The sequence below is a fragment of the Buteo buteo genome, chromosome 2 (assembly GCF_964188355.1).
Source record: "Buteo buteo chromosome 2, bButBut1.hap1.1, whole genome shotgun sequence".
Lineage (NCBI taxonomy): Eukaryota > Metazoa > Chordata > Aves > Accipitriformes > Accipitridae > Buteo > Buteo buteo.
In genome coordinates this window covers 23,971,175-23,994,822 of record NC_134172.1, presented here as the reverse complement: position 1 = coordinate 23,994,822, position 23,648 = coordinate 23,971,175, and the positions used below count along the sequence as shown (strand labels likewise).

The window sequence follows — 23,648 nt, the reverse complement described above, 5'->3', positions numbered from 1 at the left end:
GCTGACTGAGGTACACTGTCTTTTAACTGAAATCATCAGCCTCTGCTGTCCACCCAGAGGAGCTGTGGATGGACCTGCTCAAGCGCTCTCATAGCTGTGCCATTCACCAGAGAACCAACTGGGCAGAGAGAGGAGTTGCAAGAAGGAAGTGTGGTCCCCAGAAGAGCTTTGGGGTTTGTTTGGACTTTAGTCTACTGGATGGAGAATTCATGGCAGCAGTCTCAAAATATTCAGATAGTGTTTTACCATTCAGTTGTATTGACCCTGCTGATGTATTGTCGTTCTGTGTGCTCCCCATTAATGAAAGAAAAACCATGGGTTTATTTTCTCTGAACACAGGTCTAAAGCACAGCTTGTCAAGGGACATTCAGGCAGATACTTAGCTTTTCCTGAGGTTGCAGGTAAGTTGATGAGCCTGTCATATTTGTAAATTTAAAAACAAATCCCATTGAAATGAAATAGCTGAACCAAGTTGCTTCTGCTGCCATTAACGTGGGGCATCTCCTAGATGTTGCCAAATGTGGCATCATAGCATTAACTTTTTCTTAACCCAGAAGTCCTCCTGAGGCTGTCAGTTTGCTGAGTGGACCTGATGCCCAGAGCTGACCTCTGCCCTCGGACTGCTGCTCCTTCAACTTTTAGTAAAATGAGCCCTGAAAGGAAGCTTTAGAAGATGTGGACCCACTAAGTTTAATTCTCTTGTCCAGGAACAGTTACCACTAAGACAATAGCGTAAGAACAGAAAACATGAAAACCTTTACTCATTGGTGACACCAAACTTCATTTTTGAGAAGGCCCAGGAGTAGAAGTAAGGACATGGTGGCAAGTGACGATCTGCTGAGATGTGATGGGCATTTGAATTGCCACTGCAAAACATCTCAGTGTGGAGCCTGCCATTTTGGTACATGTGAGATACAGTAGTTCTCTTCCAAGGACAGTCTGAACTACTGATTCAATAATTCACATTTGAAAGAAAAATCTGCATACACAGATGCAATAGGCAGGGATTATTCCATATTTTATGTCAACACATAGATATCCTACAGAGTATTGTTTTTGTCCCCCCTTCACTCCCCCTCTTTTTCTTTGGTCTGGTTTATGTTTAGATTCTTATTAAAAACATGTGAAAGTATCACAAACATGAATTTAGCTGCCAAAAGTTAGGCCCCTAAAACCATATGTAGGTATCTAGAGTGGTTGATTTTCAGAGATGGGGGCTCAGAGTGTGGCAGAGCAAGGTGTTGATTTAAGTGCCTACATACAAATACAGGTGCTTGTTTTGAGCAATCAAATTGGAAAAATTTTGTCCAGTATGTTCAGGAAAGAAACATGAAAATGGTGAACTTCTGAGCATCTGACAAGTTAAATGCTTAAATGATTAGCAGAACATAGCAAGGCTGTAAACTTTCCAAGATATTCACTGGGAATCTCAAACAAGATAGTTGGAATTCCAGGCTTCTTCAAGTTCATTTGTTATTGGCAAGGGACCACATTTAGACTGACTGTTACCAAACCTAATGCTGATTTAAGAGAAATTTAGGAGCCTTAGTTCAACAGAGCAATTTGTACCACATACTAGTTGCGGCTGCCAGCCTGTGGAGGTATCCAACCTTAACAGTGCTGCTTCTACTGCTGCTATCTCTAGATGCTTACGCTTTACTCAGAAGTGTATCAGCGTGAGCACTTCATTGCCAGAGTTTTTGGAACTCGTGCAGAATAACTTAAAACTCCGTGGAGGCCTGAAGCCACTCCGCCTGCTCAGGCTGTGCTACACACTGACAGGCTCAAGAAAGGACCAAAGGAGAAAGGGACACTGCGTGTATAACAGCCTCTTGCCTACTGTACTCAACCACAGAACAGAGGAAGTGAACGCTAGGCTTTATGCAACCTGTCAGGATCTGAATAACCATTTATTTCTCAGGAGAAGCGCATAACTGGGTGATGGATATGTCTGGGAAGAGACATGTGCTTCATCCCTCCCACAGCATTAGCACCATTGGTGCAGAAGAGGACGCTGGCCACCCGGAACTCACAGGAGAGCCAAGTGTCCTTCTGGTACTCAGTGAGAGGGGAGCATCCTAGGGTGGGTAAAAGCCTGTGCTTTGGGCCTGCCTGTGCATTTTGTAACGCAAACCGCTCACTCCTATAAGCAGACCATAACTTTCCGGTCCTAGAAGATCAGTCCGACTGGTCGACTGCAGCCAGGCTCTCCCACCCCCTCTCCCTCCAGCTCTGTGGTCCTGCTGCATGGTGGGCTGCTGCGAACTGCAGCACAGCCGAGAGCAGAGCAGGCAACGCAGGGCTGAGACGAGCTCCTGGGCACAGCCTCTGGCTGCTCGCCTCTCCACCTTGCACAGCAGTGCTCTTCTGAAAATGGAGCCTCGGGACAGCGCATCCTGGTGGCACCCAGTGCCTCAGCCCTCAGCGAGGCAGGAAAAAAAGCCCAAGTTGGCGCCTGCTGTTTCCTCCTTGGCACCAGCCTCGAGTGTTGCCGGATGGGCTCAAGGGAGTTGCTGGAGAGCAAACCCACAGCTGTCACTTCCACTGGCTGTATAAGGCGTTGGAGTAACTAGGAGAGATGCTCTGGATTGCCTTAATGGGCCAGATGACTTCTATTTAGGTATTAAGATGCCTAATTTAGGAATCCAGAATAGGAAGTCTGCTTATGGCCCTGGTGTGCTATGAACATTGCTTATTATGCTGTTCATAATCATGTCATTGTTTCCGTATGGTTCCTGTTTTATTATATCCATCTGCTGCTCCATATTTTATATTTGAAGTGCAGGCTTTCTGTGCCACAAATTTGCTCTGTGCTTAGCACATAGTACAGGCATGCCAACACCCAAATTCTGCACTTCCCCTGCAGCCCCTGGTGGAAGTACTTAACAGTCAGATGAAAAAGTTAAGACAGTAGGTCAGAAAAATGCTTCGTTTCTACTTAGAGCACCAGCATTTGAGTTGTTTGCCTGCTGGTGCCTCCTATCTATGGTAGCAAAAATTCAGGACTTGGAAGGCAAATTAAGAGTGATTCTCCTATCAGTCTTTTTAAGCTGTAGACATCACTGTCAGTATGCTGAGAAGAAAAGACAGTTTCCATGAAAGCTTTAGACGCCGTCTTTACACTGGTGACGCAAGCCAGCCAAAACAAGGAAATGCAACGTTAACTCACAGTCTCCACTGTCACCCTCTTCTACTCGTGGTGGTTTCACAGCAGCTTTGGCTGTCAACATGAAGTGATCCTGCTAGGTTTAACAAAAGGCCGTGCCTGGGCCAAGATTTTCAAGCGTTACAATGTTTCTGAGTGCTCAGCTTCAGGCAGAGGGCACCCAGGGATTCAATGCCCCAGTCACTTCACCTCCAACCACGACTCATTTGAGTCAACACCCCAGCCTGGATGTTGCTCAGGGACACGCATTTTCCTTCCTCAAAATCCTCCTCGATGATCTGATTCATGGTTGGTTTTGTACCTGTACTCCCAGTCTGGGCTGTGCATCCCTTCAGTTACAGAGACAGAAAAGCCAATACTCTGGTGTGCAGTAGAGCAAAGGCGAGGCTCTACATTTCTAACTTGTTGCTGAAAAGCTCCAGAGTAATCTGTTGAGAAGCTCTAGAAATTACATGCAATTCCTAGATAATTCTATGTTCGAAAGAAAAGCAAGCCTGATCCCTTTGGTGTCCATGGATCCAAAGTTGAAAAGAGAAGTATTTAATATTAATAGTTCTTCCCACCTGAATTGTTCTACACAACAGCTTGGAAAACTATTATTTGTATAATATTTCAGTAGCTTTATATGTGACTGGATTGATGATAATGGAATAAGCACACTTTTTCAGCAGGCCTGAGATGAATAAATAGCTTAAATCAAAATACCCACAATTACTTTCCTCTTCAGTTTGGTTTTACTTTATTTCACCAGTTGTAACTGGTGCCTCTAATAAAGCAGGCATAAGCAGCTAAAAAATAACCTTATATGGTTTCTTGGGTCTGTGGGGAAAGAAAGGGAGCAGTCACACGCTTCTCCAATACAGGCACTTGAACTTGCAGCAACTGCTCCCTGGAGGCTGACGTTATTCAGCATTGAAACAGCATCGTAAGTTTGCGCCAGCCTTAGAGAAATAGGAGAGACCTCGTTTCCACCCAAAGAGGTTATTATCTGTAAGATTTAGCACTGTTTGGCGGCCTTGCTGCCGATGAGGATGTGAGGGATGAAGTGCTTTGCCCAAAATTACATGAAGCTTGTGGCCAAGCCAATGAACAGACAGTGTTTGCCCAAGTTCAGCCTGGCACCTAAGCACAAGGCCATCCCTTCCCTCCCATGTCCCTGATGTATGGTGGCAACAGCGGCTGCCCCAGAGGAAGCTGTAGGTCCTGGCGTGGTGGTGGGGAAGCTGCTAATAAAGCTCCAGGGTACATACTACATGGGCACCTCTGGAGATCAGGCCTGCCTTAGCAGCCAAGAGGAACAGGCAGAGCTCAGGTAGGGCAAGGTCACTGGGACAGGTTGTTTTGAGGGGCGGTCTGCACGGAACGGGCCAGGATATTGTCCTGGGACATAGGGGAGAAGCCCAGAAAGAAAAAAGTGGCAAGAGACGTTACATGGAGCAACAAGAGAAGAACAGAGAGATGGTTTATCATTGAGAAGTCATATGTGTGTGTGAAACAGCAGGATATGAGTGATTTGGGAGACACAATCCCCAGTGTGCGCTTGGGTATCTGTGACAACACGGCCATTGCAAGCTGCTCTTCACGTAACCACTTCAGCAGCCCTCTGAGATTTACAGTTGCTGTCCCTTCTCTGAGAGGACTGGGGTCTGTCTGCCCAAGCCTCCCTGGGGAGGAGGTGGGGGATAGCCATGGGGTGAGACCAGCCTTTGGGAGATCTGTGGTGCTCAGCTGGGGTCACGTCACAGCACAGGGCCGGCAAACAACTGCAGTCAGGAGTGGGGGAAAGAGAGCTGGGGAGCTGCTGCTGTTGCCGTGTGGGGAGGCTGGGGGGGATTTACAGCTGGAAGCCCAGGGAGGAGCTGTGAGGGGGTTGGAGGCTGGGCAAGCCACCCATCTGCAGGAAGGAGCGAAGGCACATGGACCAAGACAGAGGAAGAGAGCACAGGGAGGGAACGGGGGGGCCAAGCACAGAGCCCCTCAGTCCTCTGGCAGCCAAGGAAGCCCCTTTCCATGCGAGGTCTGGGGCAATGCCATGCACTGAAGCCAATCCACGTCTTTCCAGGCACTGCTCCTCATCGGTGGTCCTCACACCCCTTGCTGCCACCTCCCTTTTCCCCAGCAGACCTGCTTAGGAGGTCCCTTTGAGGGGTTAATTGAGGGGGTAGTAGTTAAAAGCTCACCAGATCAGCTTTCTGAGCATGCTTGAAAAAGACAGCTCACATTTTTTCCTGCACTTCATTCCCACTCTCCAGAAAAAGCATTTTTGTGATAATAAAACCAGCTAAACACGATCTACATAAGATCAGTATATGCTTGACATAGCATACCAACTGCAGCGAAGATGCTGAAGAGTCCACAACATGTTCTGCAAGAAGATTTGCTCTTAAAGACATTGCAGTGACTCAATGTATTTGAAACCTAATGGCTTCACACAGATGTTGTTTGCTTAAAATGGCTGGAGGGTTAAGTTCAGGCTTACTTTGTTCTACTAAATTACAGAACAAAAACTTGGCTGGTTGCTTAGTGAAATAATCTGTAATAGATACCATAGGACTGACTTTTTGTGTATATATGGGCATTAGAAAAGCAGAGTGGAGACTAAACACCCCTTCACCCCCAAAATCAAGCAGAATATATTCTCATAAATCATATGGGAATTACTGAAAAGTTGCAGACATGTTCGTGAGACAGGAGATATCCTCAGCTTTTTAAACAAAAAGCAGATGGAAAGGAGATGGCATTGATTCTTTGCAATCTGAACCAGTTGAGTGTGGAGGAGCCAATGGAGCAGATAATATTAAACAAGCAGCACCCAACAGAACAGAGCAAGATGCTCCAGAAACCTTCGAGGCAAAGGGTGTATGTCCAAAGGACCGAGAACTGTTACGGTACCAGGATTTTCCCCTCTTGTGAGAGTCACTGCTTGTTGTGGAGCGTGGAAGATTCCCAGTCAGCCACAGCTGCGGTTGGAGCAGCCCAATGGAGGGAAGAACGCGGTCCTTCCCCCTCACTCTGTGCTCCTGCCTCATCTATCTGTTAGCGAGTATCTTGTTACATTAAACACAAATATCACTGTTAGTAATGTCTAAGTGCGTGCTTCATTAGTACCATAATATATTAAATGTAGAATTAAAGAAATAGTACACTTTAAAAATATAAAGCAAAACATTCATTACAGCCAAACTTAAATAGGATCATTGTCATCTTCACTTCATCAATTAACTTTTCAATTCCATTGCTGATTTAGTTGTGCCTCCTTCATCTGTTAGCAAAGAATTACTTCAGTTCAACTACTTAAAACTGCATATAAGGACTGAAGCTATATATACATATAAAGAAGCTTCTTAATGTATGTTACAATGCTTGATAAATAAAAAAAATAAATAAAAAATCCCACTTAAAGCCCACTTTACTCTTCAGGTCTCCTGGGTAAGCCAGGCATAGATGGAAAGTTTCCACAAAAGATTTAGTTTTTACTGGTTTGGAAAAAAGTCTTTCTATTACCTTTGGACAGCACAGTCTGTACTACTACAGTGTAAGATGTTGTATAGCCTCAGCAAATACTGAACAGTCACTTTGAAACAGCAGTGAAGCCAGAAGGTTTTAGCAGATGCTGGAACAAATTCAAGACTTATGTCTTTGCCACCTCCTTCCTTCTCTCAACGTCAATGAAGTGAATACAGCCCTTCATTTAAGAATGAGAGGGATTCACAGATAACTCAATAGTCCTGTCACAGCTGCAGAGATATTTTTTCCTTTCATTATCTAATTACTAAGGAAATGGTCTTCCTCAAACTTTGCAGAAGCAATGAATCAGTTGGTCACTGTGAAAAAAAAATCACTGTAATAGATCATTAGTCTCGTTATCTTCTGGGGTCACAACTTCTCATCTGCTGTAGCTGAGCCTTATTTCCAATCCATTCATCTTACTAATCAACCTTCTTGTTGTTTCTGATCTACTCTGTGGTAACATCTATGTGTTTAAAGGTTTGATTTCTCCTCTAGAGCCTCCTAGCCCTTCCCTCTAGGTCATTTATAGTTAATGTAGTATCCTGCAGCCTCCTTAACTGCTTAATATTAAGTCCCTTGTGCCCAGCTACCTTGCGTTTGTGCTTGTACCCATTATGCTTGAAGGGCAGTACTTCCGTGGTGTCGTGTTCTCGTCTAGAAAAACAAATCTTTCCTAATTTTAGCCACTGAGAAAATTCAGTCTTTGTCCTTCTCCACAGGAAAGGTTCTTTCTGGTGTACTGAGTCAAACTGTGAATGTCTCATCCTACTGCCTAGTTTAATGGTGCCATTTACCCATGTTCTGCCTGTTCTTGTATGCAGGGCATATAGCAGGGAATGAGACTGTTGGATCGTTAAAAATAATATCTTCTGGTTTTCATGTTAGTTGGCGTGTTTGTTATAACAAAGCCATTACACCCTTGGAAGTCTCAGCAGACACCTGAGAGATCTCTTGATGTCTCTTCTGTGCCCAAAAATGTAAAAGATGAGTCCAGAGCTAAGCCTGGGTCTCCTGTGAGACTTCATTGTTAGTTTAATTTTTTTTTATAAATGCTATTAAAATATTAAAAACCAACAAAAAATCAGTAAGGCTATTTGAAGAGCCAAGAGCTATCATATATACTTCAAAATGTAAAATATCTACAAAGGATATGAGATTCATGGAAACTTTTTGCAACTTCAGATTATTTTCTGGTGCTGCTGGTCTAATGTGATAAGTGGGCAGATTGCTTTTGCTGGGAAAATGTTAACCTTCATGACCAGGAGAGCATCAGAAGACAGATGTTGTTTGTGCTTTTGCCATATACTTGATTTGGTTGCCTTTTACTTGTCTTGTGCAGGTATAAAATGTGCTCTCCCCTCCCCAGGTTTGCTGTAAGGATTGCTTGGTATTTGGTCTTTACAATGCTGACAAAAGAGGGCACCCCCTGGCCCTCCTTGACAGGAGAAATGGGGAATCTAAGGTTGATGTTTTGTTAATATGACTCTGAATATGAATTTGGGTAAACTGCTGAAAAGTAAGCTAGCCCCTGCAATGCACTGACCATTTCACATAGCATCCTGAATTCTGCTCTGCTGCTGTTATCCTGAGCTTGCTTCTGGAAAAGCAATACTGCCTGATGCAGTCCAGTTTTGGAAAGAGTTGCTGAAGTCCACTTTACAAACCGTTACTGAAACAAAGAACAATACATAACCAAATGAAATGTGGTGCATCAGTTAAGTAGACCAACATGATGAAAACAAATGAAACCATCTGAAAAGTGAGTTGAACAATTACTTCCATTTTTCTTTTCTAAAAATCACTGTGTACAGTAGGGTAGCATCTTGAATAGTTAAATGCCCCTGAAATATGACATACAGGCAAAACATGAACAGTCCTTCAATATTAAAAGCATTCCTGCTGTGTCACATCATGGCGCCTGCATAAGCTAAATTCAAGAATTTTTATTGTCAAGAGGCACTACCATTACACTACATTTTAATATGGATCTTTGCCAACAATCATAAATAAAACACTCACTCATAAACAATTCCTAAAGGCAGTGTGTCAGATGGTATTTAATTAAAAAAAAAGTTTGCTACAATGTAGTGGAATACCATAGGCCATGGCCAGTTGGGACTTTCTTTTCCCTGCATGTCTCTAGGTGTTTTGTTGGTTCCCAAAAGGCTTTTTAGTTAATGTATGCCATGCCTACCAGAAGATACTTCTTTCTAATGGATGAAAAAAACACAGCTAAAAGGCAGAGAAAATCAGGGCCATTTTCAAGAGATGTCTAATATGGGAAACACATAAAAGCTGTCAGGGTAAAAAAGTTGGAGAAGATGGAAAAAATTGTAAATGAGTTACAGAATGGTGACAAGAAAAAATTCTTGTTAACAACCCGGTGGTTAAATGAAAATTGTATTTGCTAAATACCTTTAAAGATTAAATCCATAAGTGACAACATATTCAAATGTACTGGTCCCTGTTATGTAAATTCTGAAATTTTCATAAAACAGAGAATGTCGCTTGACACTTGATACTCTTAAAAAGTCTGCTGCGTGGATGAAATAACTGGACAGCCTTTCTCAAACTCAGCAAGAAGCATGTGAAATAAAAGATGAATGTCTCCATTTACTAGACCGCTGTGGTGGTCATAGCAATAAACGGTTTTAAAAGACTTTAATTTATAAAGTAATCTCCTGTTTTTTTCTGCTCTCCAGACTGCTCCTGTCCTCTCAGCAATTAGCAGCTCACCACATACATTTGGAAGTGCAAGGCTGAATTACTTTTACAGAAAGCTGCATTTAGTAACTCGTTACAAGGCTGACGTCACTGAAACAAAAGTTCAGTCATATAGGGATGTGGCAGAGGTTATCGTGTAGTACATTACTAATATACTGGGGGGGAAAGATTATCTTGACTGCCTGCTAGTGACCACATACAGGATGCAATCTCCCAAGGGGATAAACACTCCTGGCAAACACTGAAACCCAGAAATCTTCTTCGCAAAGCTGTTTGCAGCCAAAGCTATCCACAAATGCTGGGACCAAGACTACAGTCCTCGACAGCACACGGCTCCAGACATTTCCATGGGGAAAGTTTAATCTACAAGGATGTAGAAATATAAAACAAAGTATTGCTCAAAGTAACTGTTTGTCAGATCATGTGCCTCTAATCTGGGTTCCAGTGACATTACACAGCTGCAGCCAATGGATTCCAGCCAAGCCCAGCAGTCACTGAGGGTTTTTTTGGTATAAATTTAGTATCTGAACATGTTTTGCCCATCATTAAAATGGAGAGTAATTGCTCAAAAGTGAACCATAGATGTTACAACTGCAAAGAACTTATTAGGTCACCTAGTCCCATCCTCAGAGCAATGCAGGATTGAAAACACATTGCAACAAATACTAAACAGAGCTGTGTTTGTTTTCATTTTCTTTCCTATTTTTTTTTCTTTATTGTAATCATTAATCAGTATATTCAAAAGTTTAAAAAGCAACCACAAATGCCAGTGTAAACATGCTCAGGTATATAAGTAATATAAAGTATTGCACATACAAAAGTCCTATGTTCAGTATCTCCTCATGGTGCTATTTCATCAGAGTAAAAGTTGTGTAGATGATATGACTGTAATGAGCTAGCTGATCTTATTTCAGAAGCTGCTACACACAACAATTCAATATTTACAAAAGCTAGAAGCTCACTGTCTTTTTCATGGGAGGATGATTTTGCCTGGAATGTATGGGATACAGAGGTATGCAAATATGGGACAGGCTTGCTTTGTGGTGGTATTTATCAGCTGATCTCTCTAACCTACAAGGGTTCCCATTTGGGGGAAGGGGTCTGTTAACGGTTTTTGGTGGGACTGAGAAGTGGTTAGGCCTCCCCATCCAATGGTGTTTCACCTCTGTTTTCTGAGGCATGTGTCTCCTCCTCTCATTAAGTCTCATGGGCACACTGCATCTGATAAGCTAAAGACTTCATAAAGGTCTTCTTGCAAATTTGCCTTAGATATGAAGATGGAACACACCTGCTCAGGTTTCCGAGCTCCTGCTTGGATTTCACAAGTCAGTCTGCATGCAAGAAATGGTAAAACTGTAAAATCTCCTGTCAGACTGACAGAAATGACAATGTCTCATAGCTAGTCCTGTCTGAAGTCTTAGGAAGCAGAAGGGCAGTTACCTAAAAGGAGCCAAGAAGTGGCAGAATGGATGAGGCCATTTGCCAATTAAGAAGCTGAGATGGACTGGAAAGAAAAGGAGCTCAGGAGAAGGAACGTGTGGTGTATGTTTCAGAAGATGAACAATCCCTCCTGAAGTTTACACAATATAGCTAATTTCACACTCACAGGCAGCACTGGAAGACTCAAGCTTTCAGGCACAAATTTGCACAGATCTGAGCTCAGACTGCCTGCTGAGATAAGGACCATTTGCTGATAGAACAGAAAGAATGAAGCCTCTCTTCTTCAGAATCCTTCACCCAGAAAAAAAAATCCTAAATGTATATTTTTACTCTTTACCTGAAAAGATGTTTCCTTCTTTTTGTTCATGCTTGGCTGGCTGGCATCCTATTTTTCTGCATAAATACAAATCTTGCTCACCTTCCTTGCAAGACTTTGCTTAAGAAATAACTATATTCAGCCCTAAACTTTGCTGAAATCAACACTTTAAATATGCTGCCAGCTTGTAGACTAAAAAAAACCCCAACCCCCCCCCCAAAAAGCAAAGATTTCTTTAGGTGAACAGTGTTAGTGTCTATGACACAAATTAAACAGAAGATACAATGGCAGTAGCCATTCCATTTTAAGAGGCCATTTCAACAAAGTAACAGGGCAATGGCAAAGAAAATTTACCCTAGCCCAAAACCCCCAAGCCTTCTCAGTATCACCAGCGTGGCCGTGATAATTTAAATCAGTGTTTCACAAATGACTGGATCCTGTGTCAGCTGTACAGGTGTCAGTCATCAGCAATGCAACGACAGGGTAACTCATCCCCTGCTCTACACTGTGCATGAATTTAGTTATCTGGGTGTGATACTGCCAGCTCTGGGTTGAGAGATACGACATGTACTTATTTATCATCTTGTAAATGTTGCATAAATCTTCTGCTTTGCAAACACCTTGTAGCCAAGAAGGATGTGTTCTGTGTGTACAATGGGTTTACTTTTCTATTTACATGCAAGGTAAGTACATGATTTCTATTTTTTTACTTTCTTCTCTCAAAATCTAAGTTGATGATTATATCAGATACTTATCCTGAAAAGGTGGAAAAATAAATAATTGTGCCCCATCTATAAAGTTCTTCATAGACTACCTTTGTTTTTCAGAAGTACTTTCACAGTACTGATATATTGCTTGTCTCCCTGAGCCATAATTTCATAAAAGTTCTTATTCTTAGGGAGGTTTCAAAGGTATTCTGCATGATACAGTAGCGTTCAGAAGTTTTGTCCTGGTCCATCTTCTAGACAATACAGCAATGCAGGTGTTCTCTCCTTGGGAGAGTTGGGCTTGTTCTGGAAGCATCTCAGTATACCACAGGTGTTCAAAAGCAACTGCTGAAATGTAGACTGACTGGAATATGGGATAAACTTACTGTTCAGTGGTGAGTATGTTTGTAAGGCAGTGATAAAGCTGCTTTCTTTGGCAAGGATGGCCATCATGTGGCATGTTCTCAGAACATTGCATAGATCAGATTATGACACCATGTCACTTGCAGGTACAAAGGAAAACTGGTGGAAGGAATCCTTCATTTAATCCTCATCGTGTTTCTAGACTCAGGCAGGGTTCTGACATGAACTGTCACTCTTCCTCTATGCATCAGTAGTCTTGTTATTTGTCAGTTGCTCTCTGTCAGCCATGTCATCTTGAGGAGGTCTAGGTCTGTCAAAGAAGCCACACTGCAGGGAACAATCAACAGAAACAAAGGCATCATGGTAAGACAACCACAGGAAGACTCAGCTACAGTTTGATTTTTCACTGAGTCAACCTGAAAGGTCGGATACAATCTATGTCAGGCTGATAGACTGTGAAGAATTTTTATTTCTATTCAAATCGTTCCCTATGAAAAATGATAGTTTTAGGTACAAGGCATTGAGTTCCAAAGTATTGCTTTAAAAATTCAAATTATATGAAAGATGTCTTTGCAGGAGATGTAAAGTTGGTCTGAATGCTGATACTGGCTGACTCTAATGAGAAAACTGTTAATTTCAGTTCAGCAAGACATTCAGAAAAGTATTTAGACTGACAAATAGCAATAATAACAACAGAGGTGGAATATGTGTTGGGAAATGTGCACAGGACAGTGTTGTGACGTAGACTAAAGATCACTAAAGATGACATTCCTCTCACCTAGCTTTAACTGCCTAAATGTTACCCTTTTGGTTGAAAGGTTGAAAGTTGTGTAGGCTTCACAAGAGGTCGAAGTAGAGTACCACCAAAAGGTAATTCCTCTCATCCTCCCATGTTTTAGCCGTAGCTTTTTGCTGTTGTTGTTAACTGACTAGGCGAATCTGAAAAGTTAGCATAGGCTGGACACCTGACCCATAACCTTTAGGCAGCTAAACTTAAGAAATGATTTTTATTTTTTTAAATGGGAATTGAGAGGATAGCCAAAAGCTACGTTGGCTCCCTGCAATATAGCAGTTTCCAGTAACTTGTCTTAAAACTTGTGAAGGGAGTGTAAAAACCAACACAGAACTAGAAAACTAAAACCAGAAGATACAACATACTAATATAAAAGGAAATCTTCTAAAAATGAATTGTCAAAGCTGGGAGTGTTGTTACATGCTGACAAAAACTGGAAATCCCTGAAGTATTCACAGAAAACAAAGTTAGAGTAACTTCTTTTTGAACTTAAACATCCTGCAAAAGAGGTCCTGAGAAACAGAGTCAAACTCTGTATGCCCATTTATAACCAGACTTTAATAATAAAGGAGGACTTTGAAAACAAGTTCCCTGCATGAAGGTCAGTGACACTAACATGTCAGAAATGGAAAACAAAAAAGACACGCGTATTGTTGCCTTTGCTCCAAACTGTTAAAGATCACAAAATTCCATCCTTTCTTTTTCTTATCTGTTAATATCTTCCAGTATCTTTCAGGGTTTTTTTAAGGCAACAGCAACAGTAATAATGCAACATACCTTCCATAGAGCTAGGGTCAACATAGCTAATACCAGTAGTCCAAGAAGTATTGCTAGTATTATAACCCATAAAGGGATTACAAAGGAGACATTTGGAGTGGACCAAATGACAGATGTTCTGATCTGAAATGAAAAGAATACATTAAATGAACAAAAATTAAGCAAATCTGGCAGTAGAATACAGTCGTTATAAGCATACACTTCAGTAGCATTTTGCAGATTAGAAATACACATTGCTTGGAATTCTCCCATGTTAGCTTCATTTACTGCAAGTTCCTTTCCACTTGTTCACAATAATTACTAGAAATGGAATTCACACATACACAAAAGTCTTGTCGTATCAGACACACGAATCATTTTCACTTAATACAGAGTAGCAAAAAATACTCTTCTGTGCAAATGCTTCAAGAAGATTCAAGGAGCAAAGTTCTACTCGCATGTATGCTGGTACAGCCTAGGCCAGTATAACTGACTTATGCTGAATTACTCTGAAACAATGGTTGACTTCAGCCCAAACTCTTAATTCAAACCACAATAGATACCAGCTACATTATTCTTATTTTAATTTCTGCTGACACACCAGTATACTTTTTTCCTATGACTTGCATTTCAGCTAAGCAGTCCAAAAATTAAACTCAAGCAGAGTGCATTGTCCTTGTGATAAAGGCTAATGCACAGTATGATGTTATGCTCCTTAAAAGAAGCCAAGCATACGGACTATTACCTAAATGAGAAACAAGCATGAAACACTCTCTTTCATTGTCTGAGGCTCCAGAAAGCAGCAGGTGTGTATAACATGAGTTATCAAAGGTTTTAATTGACTTGGCAAACTTCTCACTTTAGACCTTCATCTTGACAAAGAGTAGTAATAACCCTTCTGTATTTCTCCTTCTGGGGCCATCCACATAAGTAACCTCCTCCTCACTCTCCCTTCCATGCCTTGTACCAAATTTATTCTATGCTCTCAGACTCTGCTTGGAAGGCTCCTCATCAATGTCATTGAATATTTGCTCTCTCCCTGCTGCTCCCAAGTGGGAAGGAATGAGTTAGAGCTTTCCTTAGCTCCTCAGCCACAATTATGTCCCCTTAGTTTTAATTTATTTTGTCAAACTTTCCTCTTTATTGTTAGCCTAGGAAGTTATTTCTCTCTGGGGTTTTCTGTTGGAGCTCTCTCATTTACTCCTAGTCTCCCTTAAAGAGGGCAAGTATGTGACAGATGGAAGTTATTTGCTTCATGACAAGATGAAATTGGTTTGCAAAGCAAACTGACTACACAAACTCTCAAATGATCTTCCTCTTCAGTGCTTGAGGTACAGCTAGAAAATCTACTCTTCTTAATAAATTTCTTGGCCCAGTCCCTGATCTGCATTTATTGCAAATTCTCTTTCTACTTGTTTTTTTGCTATTAACTCACTGGTTGATGCACCTGAAATTTAGCATAATTTGTTAATTTATGGAGCAGCATCCTAAGTTTGAAGACTGGACACAACTCTGTAGTCCAGTTCAAAATTAATTCCATTTCTGTGCCTCTCACTTTTCTCCTTGAAGATGGCAAATTTCAGCCTTTTTGCAACATACAGCCCTTTCCTGTCTCACTCTTTCTCATGATCAGCATACATTCCTAGACTTTTCATTCTGCAAGCACCAGCAGATCTGTCTCCCAGCTACTGTCACGGTTTATTGGAAGACATTTTGGAATAGTCCTTTCCACTAACTTCATTTGTGCAGCCAACTGTCCCCTACTCTGACACAGCGCTTAGAAAGATGCTAGTAGATCAGGTCTACTGATGCATGTATTTTTTATAGTATCCCTCACTGTTATGGGACACAGATCATAGTTGAAATTAGGGACAAACTTTCTATGTGGGATACAACTTGCCTTCTACCAAAGCTTACACTGAGCGCTACACAGAAAATTCTGAGACACTGCCCAATCCTTCTGGGGTTAGCACTTTAACACTGACCTGTAACCTGAACATTAAGTGCTTGCAGTACTGGCCATATCATTGTTGATCTAACAAACACATTCAGCTAATATACTTCTCTGGTGCAGCTGTAAATAGTTATTACTCTAAAAGCCTTCAAAAAGATAGCACATACAAAGAATAAATTCAAGTTAAACAGAATTAGTAAAAAACCCCATGAAATGCCGCCCCTGGGTCCCAACAGATACCTTGCTGGTGTGATCAAGTGATCAACTATGCCACTGCAGGGATACCATTCCCTTCCCAAGCTTCCTCTTTTGATTGCTTCTTAACCACTGCAGAACTTCATAGCCTCTCTGCATCATTAGATTCGGCAAGAGCAGTGCTCATTTAGTAAGGACAAAATGGTTTTGAATGGCTCTCCTTGTGTCTCAGAGCAGTAAAAAGGTCACCTGAACTGGCTGCAGAGATTTCTCCCAGAGAAAAGCCAGTTAAGAAAAAAGAGGAATGCAAGTAAAAGGCTTATCTGGCCAGGGAAATCAGAAGGGATGGAGTCATGATGGGCTGCACAAAGCCTGTAGCAAGCAATGAGCTCCGCTGTCCAAGAAAGAAAGCATCTCCCTTCTACTGCTTCAAAATCCTCATGAATGCTTCCCTGAGGCAAGCCTTGAAGACCTGATCACATATAGCACAAAAGTTGGGAAGTGCTGATGAAAATTCAATAGACCCCATGACAGCAAAAACTGAGATTGATTAAAAAACTGCAACTCATCTACACTGTGTGCTTCCTATGTTGGCAAACTCTGTGGTGATACACGCAAGAAGTTATAATTTTTTTCATTATTATTTGAAAAGGATCTGACACTATCAACACACAGTGTACATACCTTACTTATGTAAGGTTTGAGCTTCACTACAGTTTCTGTTCTAACACTACAGTTTCTGTTCTAACACTATCACTTGTCTAAGCATGTTGCTGTGGAGCTGGAGCAGTAAAGTGATAGATCACTTACCAAAATCATCTTAACAAACATTTGTAAACAACAGCAAAAAGCAAACCCAACCAGCGCTTTCTGTCCTCTCAAGTTTCACAAAATGACTGATGCCATTTTACAGTAAGATCAAACCTGAGGGAAGACCCATTTGCTTGCAAAAATTTGATTTAGCCATTTCTGGTATTGATAGCTTGAGCCAAATTCCTAGGTGGCATAATGTGACTGAGATAAATGCAACAGGAAATGGAGTCAGCATCACTGCTCTGGGCTGGACTGTACAACATCAGCAAACCAGAACAAAAAGACTCTAGCAAGCTGCTGGCCAGCTATGGATGGGTTGGTAGAGAGACAGTCTACTGAAATTGTACACCCTGAATATGGAAATTATCAGAGTGGGCAAGTACTTCTGTAGGAAGGATTTTTTTGTTTACAGATTTCTTAAGATTGTATTTGACTGAACCACATCTGTCTCCTTGGGCACCAAGTCCGCTTTCATCCAAAGGCAACTACTTCAGCACCACAGGTGCTCTCAGACAGGGGTGAACTAAGCTGCTGCCTGGTGTTATCTAGGATCTGAATAGCTCATAGGGCTGCCTACTGATTGCACAGGAGCACAGCAACTAGTTTTAATGTGCTCCAGTTCACTGTTCAAAATTAGGTGGCATCAATCCAGATCTCAAAGCATGTTTGAGATCCTACTGAAATCAGTGGCAACAGTCTATTTCATTAGGCTTTGGATAAAGCTGATAGTAGTGTATGCAACTACTTATGTAGCCATTCCATGTCTTCTTTTATGCACCACTTCCTAGATGTTTGCTGCATTTGTGTGTTGTATTTTGTTTCCTCTTAGGCTGCGAAAACAGTAAGGCAACCTAACTCTTCTTGTGATACCAATAGAGCACCTATCAGCATGGATCCAGGTAAGGACATCTGGGTCTTCCTGAGGACACACTGTAACCAATTATGAGTGGTATAGCAGTACTCAGCCTTGCTTTTACTGCATGGGTTCATAATCCTCTCTTCCTTCTTCCATTGTTCTGCTTTTACAGACAGTAGAGTGCAATTTACAGTGTAATTTCAGTGGCTCAGCTGGACCGTGACAGATGTTGAAATATAAACAAGAAACCGTGATCTTATAGAAGTGCAGAGCATCATGTTTATAATCCTTAGATTATCAGCAATGAGTAAAATGAACAGCAGAAATTAGGTCTATCTTGTATCCAGCAGAATGCTGCTGCAAAACTGCCACATCTCTCTTCTCTTGTAGCAGGAGTGAGGCCAATGGCTAATGAAATATTTGCCTGCTAAAATCTTAAAACCATCTTGCTGCACCCACACCCTTTTCACATGAATCCTTCTTTGTCTGAGGTTTTTGAAAGCAAGGGAAGGGTTGTGCTAAGTGCTTGAGATTTAATTTCTGAGCAGGGGATTATACGTAATTGTCAGTCTCACTCCTGCCTGTGTGCATTACCAGTAGAATATAACACCCCTGGGCTGCGTCCTTTCACACTCTATACAAAGACTTACAGGGCTACTAATGCAATTCCTGGTGAAGAGTTTGACACTGCAAATCCTGAACACCCACAGAGCTGAGGCAGAGGCTGGAGCGGGAGAAAGAAACAAAGCATCCCTTCAGTTTTGCCTGCCTCATTTCACCATTTCCACAGAAGACTGTCCCTCCTCCACCCCATGCTGTCCACAAGTGTTTTACATATGATTTTGATTTAAGACAACTTTGCATTATTCAGCTTGGATTTCTGTTCTTCTCCATGTGGTAGGTTTAGTACTGCAGGATCAGAGCCAAAGAATGTTTTGGGGGGGATTTATCTGTTTTCATCTAAGGTGGCCAATATGAAGAAGTGGAATTTTTACACAAGTGTTACCTGTTGGCTCGGTACTTTAGATGCACATTGGCTTTCCTCTCTGTTCAGGACTAGAAGTCTTTCTTATACTGAACACTGAAAATAGTGGTTGCTTCTTTGTCAGGCTGGTGAAAAGCACACCTCACAGACTTGAGAGGAGCCATCTGACTTTTGACCTTTCACAGTGCTGAACGTCTCATACCTTTTGTACACAAAGGGGTGACAAGGAATGCCATCTGGCTCAAGCACTGAGATGAGGGTGAAGCCAACCAGAGAGTTACAGACAGAGCCTTTGTCTGCTGTTGGAAATAAAATCCAAGCTGGTCTTAGTACAGATGCTGTCTGATAGTCTTAACTTCAGAACTGCTGTTGTGGTTCCATGAAAGTGACTTGTTGCTCATGAAAGTATTTCTATAGGGGGGCTTTTATTTTCCTCTTTTAAAATATGCCACAGTTAAGCACATTGTAAGCAGATAAAAGAAATATTAGTTTTTTTGCCACTGATTTTTGTACAGTTTGGATTTTGGTCCTGATCTTGGTGCTACTCAACGTAGCTTCAAAATTGTCTTTGATTCCACTGGAAGGTAGCATAATGCAGATAGGAGCATATGTGGTAAGCTGCTGGTTCATTGGCAGTCCCTTGTGGATAGATGGGAATTAGGTTTTACTAGTTCAAACATCCAGCATCTATGGTCAGAATTCAGTGCCTGTTAGTGGGATTCTCACAAAGCTATTTTTTCCCTCTTGTCCTTTAAAAGACACTTTAAAAATTAAAAAGAACTTCTCCATAATTTAATTTGCTACTTTAAGAAACTATAGCTAACTTGATTATTATTCTAATGCTACCACTTCTACTGTCCATGATGACCTTCCTCTAATCTTTAGCCATTTTGCTTACAGAGACTGAGAAACAGGAACTCTTTACTACTCCTACATGTTCCCATCCAACCTTTGCAGCATGATGTTCTTGTATGCTCTGAAAATATGCTCAAAAGCTCCCTTGAGCTTGGAATCATAATTAATATTGACATTTATGTTTACACATTACAAATGTTTGTGCAAATATAATTCATAAGGAATATAAGCACATTTTAAATGAAAGTACTATCACTGTGTAATAGCTAAAAAAAGAGTTATAAGCCTTAGTTTGAAACCAATATTTACTCACTGTAGGACACTAGTCAAACAGTTTAGACTAAAGGCATCCCCTCTAAAGGTCCTATCAAACATTTAAGAAAAGCAATCATATTTTATTAAACTCTGAAACTGGCTCAAGACTCAGAAATTAAAATGGAACAAATTACTGCTTATTCTAACTCTGTCCTTTTTATTATAAAAAGTACTTTCACCTTGCACATGAAATTCATTAAGTAGGATAGTATTATTTATCATAATAATACCTCTAAGAAAAAATGACAATTTTCCCTTGAATGGTACAGCTGTTAGCAAGGAAATACACCTAGTTGTACAATATATAGTTGTAATTCCAAGCCTATCAAGATTAATAGAAAAAATTTTATTGACATCAGTGGATTTTGCTTTAAGCTCCACTAAGTTCCAAGCTAATTTTCTGTTTGATGCCATTTTCACTCTAATGTTTTACTATAAAAGATTCAGATTTTCTTACATTTCCATAACCTTTCATACACCTATGTATCATGACCCTCTGTTCAAGACATAGACCTATATTCCACGATGATGGAAATAAAGACCTCAGAGCTGCAAATATGACTGCATGACTGTGTAGGTTACCGATGTGTATGGGATTATTCATGCCATTAAAATTAAATGTACATTATCAGCCTGCATAATTGGAACCCAGCATTGTATGAGTTAAATGAAGGACATATGTTCTGTTCTTTTAGAATATATTATCTTCAGTATATAAACTGTAAAGTGTTAGCTGATTATTAGATATTTACTTTGGACAATTAGTTTTAAAATATTAAAATCTTTATTCCACTTCCACCCTTGCATTGTCTGAAAGAAAACCATAAACTTTCAAATAAATCTTTGGAAACTTTTAAAACACAACCAGTGATCTTTTTCAGAAGGAGCAAAAATATTAAGCATTGCCCAACTTCAAGCAAATATTTCTTCCTGCAAGTGGAACATCAAAAGAGCTTGTGCATATAACACATCAAGCTGTAGAGCTGGCAAGCATCCACTGCCATGTCCAGATATGAAACGACATAAAAGCGCTATCATTTTTCAACATTTTACAGTTGCCATTACAGGCATTTTGCTGTAAATCATCTGCAGCAAATAACAAGCATTATACTGGCTGGAGTAAGAGAATAAAATGCTTATCTGATCATTTGGTAGATCATCTGACACTTGTTGAGAACAGCAGGCTATCACCTGGGGTAAAGCACTTCAGTCCAGATGAAGGCACCACTACAGAGTTCTGCACAACATGTGTTTCTGGTATGGAACACATGCTGCAAGAAAATAAAAAGAGCCTGAGTATATCTGTCAGCTTGGAGCCTTTGAACCTTTCTGGATGAATACTGCATTAAGCATCAAATCTTTCTGGTGAAATCATGGTAGTCCTGATGTTAGAGGTTGGAGTCACTGAGTGTACAGGATGAAGATTTCACCTTGTGTCTTCCCAGAGCAAGTATCAATCAACCATTCAATCCGTGTTTGTTCAAAACAAAACTTTATAGCCTGTATCCTCTAAAATATATTCAAAGTAAGCTGTAAAGTGTATTATTATGTTATTTTTCCATATAAGAAAATACTCTGTTCCCTACTACCACATCTCAACAGACTGATATGATGTATTTGCACCATGATTTAACTTGGAAAAGTTTGTACTGAGCTTACCTTTTAAAAGAAGGACTGTAAATGATAAATCTTTATAAAGATGAAAACAATAAGCCTTCAAATTTCAGATTACTCTTATACTAGAATCAAATTTTGCACTCATATTTTACTTATTTATATCAGTAATGATGAAATAGAGTGAATTTTAACCATGGTATTAGACACCTTAAGAAGCAAATTACTTTAAATTGCTCCCCAAACTCAATCATAGAATCATTTAGGTTGGAAAAGACCTTCAAGATCATCGAGTCCAACCATCAACCATGCCCACTAAACCATGTCCTGAAGTACCCTGTCCACTCACTTTTTGAATATCTCCAAGGATGGTGACTCAACCACTTCCCTGGGCAGCCCATTCCAATGTTTGACAACCCTCTCAGTAAAAAATTTTTCCTAACATCTAACCTAAATCTCCCTCACCTCAACCTGAGGCCATTTCCTCTCGTCCTATCTCCAGCCACCTGACAGAAGAGACCAGCACCCACCTCACTACAACCCCCCTTCAGGTAGTTGTAGAGAGCGATAAGGTCTCCCCTCAGCCTCCTCTTCTCTAGACTAAACAGCCCCAGTTCCCTCAGCCGCTCCTCATAAGACTTGTACTCCAGGCCCCTCACCAACTTGGTTGCCCTTCTCTGGACACACTCCAGCACCTCAATGTCTTTCCTGTAGTGAGGGGCCCAAAACTGAACACAGGACTCGAGGTGCGGCCTCAATGTTTTGGCACCAGCAAAGAATCAAATCAAACTTACCCCTCCAAGATTAATTTTTTGTATAATAATCCAGGGCCATACAAATCTTGCTGTGCAAATAAGACAAGTACTTTAGTATCTATCTATCACTCTGTATGGATTACCAGGTAATTTCGTACCTTGCACCTGATGTGCTGTGAGGTGGAAACCTAAAGAGGCATGCAGACCTTTCTGAAAATCAGGGTATCAGAGAAGCTTAATACAGGTAAGAGAGAAGCTGCCATAAGCTTGTGTGGGAGAACTGCTGACTGGGAGAAGGGTGAGATCTCTAAACCTGACAAAAACAAGATTTTGGATTTTGCACAGAAATTTCCTCCAGATTTTTTTTACCCCCCAAAAAGGTAATTAGACACTTGCTTTCACAGTTTTGTTGTTTTCTTCTAGGTGAAAAATCAATCCTGATTGCCATAAAGTGGTCTGCACATTAATGCAGCAAGAAATTATTTAAAAATGGAATTAGTATCGTATATCAGCAACTTCCACAGAAAGCAATAAAGGTATTTCCTTTAGGTATTATTTCAGGAATTTACACTAGAAAGACAGGAAAGACTAATCTCAATATTTTCATTTATAAAAACTTTCACAGCTGTGATCAGAATGACCAAGTACATGTGCTTCACACAAAGATATCATTTTCAGTTACTTACTGCTATGCTTCCCTCGGGGAGCTTTGCTGGTTGCACTTTATATGGCATGCTCTTAACTTCGAAGGACACGTTGGAAGAAAGAGTATAGAGATCATTCTTTCTCTGAAATTATATAAAAAATGAAATTATTAAAAACCATGTTTATACTGAAAAGCATTTCCTAAGGCAAAGATGGTTTCTTTTGGTAAAGAGTACAGCAATCCTGGGACCTGTATGTGTCCAATAATACAGCATAAAGCTGAAATACAAAGACCGTGTGTTCAAATAGGGAGGAAGGGTTAGATATGCAGAAAGACACATACAGTTGTTTCTCATATTTCTCTCTGAAATAGGAGACTGGTGAGTTTGAAGCAGAGGGGAGGTTTATGGAGTGTCTATGTTTTAAAACCTTGCCTCTGCTCACCAAGCCCAACAACAAACACAGGTATCTTCAGATTTCCAGGTCTATGTTGAGACCAGGCTGGTAGAGCTCCCTGATGGCATTGAAGGAATGGCTGTGCCTTCCCATCAAACAACAACAAAAGGAACAAACATCTTTGCACTTCACTTAGAGTGTGATTGATTTCCTATTGCAGTAGAGCTCAAAAAACCCAGAACTCACCTTGCTTTTTTACTACATTCTGCAACTGCAACAGGAATGCATAGCAGTCATTGTTTAACTGGCTGCCTAGTAAAATATTTATATAGTTCTCATTAATCACCTCAACAAATCCAAAGATGTGCAGACAAAACAATATGTATCTCTGTCAGTTCTCTGTGTTTCATTTAAACTTGCTTGTATTTATAAAATATTATTTGATTAGATTAGGCATTACGTTCCCTGCTTCAGAATGATTAAAAACTGT

The 23,648-nt window shown here is 40.8% G+C and overlaps 1 protein-coding gene across 3 annotated transcripts in view; it reads right to left on the bottom strand.

Annotated features, from left to right (window-relative positions):
* Window positions 1-6,275: 6,275 nt before the first annotated feature.
* The window catches only part of ITGA8 (integrin subunit alpha 8), a 125,347-nt gene continuing 107,974 nt past the window's right edge, over window positions 6,276-23,648 (bottom strand). For 2 of the 3 annotated variants that reach the window (XM_075048476.1, XM_075048482.1), the window contains 3 exons: window positions 22,804-22,905; window positions 13,797-13,919; window positions 6,276-12,553 (listed from right to left, as the gene is read on the bottom strand). In XM_075048476.1, coding sequence (XP_074904577.1) covers window positions 12,467-12,553; window positions 13,797-13,919; window positions 22,804-22,905 — 312 coding nt within the window. In that variant the 3' untranslated portion in view covers window positions 6,276-12,466. Of the gene's footprint in view, window positions 12,554-13,796; window positions 13,920-18,243; window positions 21,020-22,803; window positions 22,906-23,648 lie in introns of those variants that run through there. The other variant, XR_012653226.1, reaches the window with a different exon arrangement.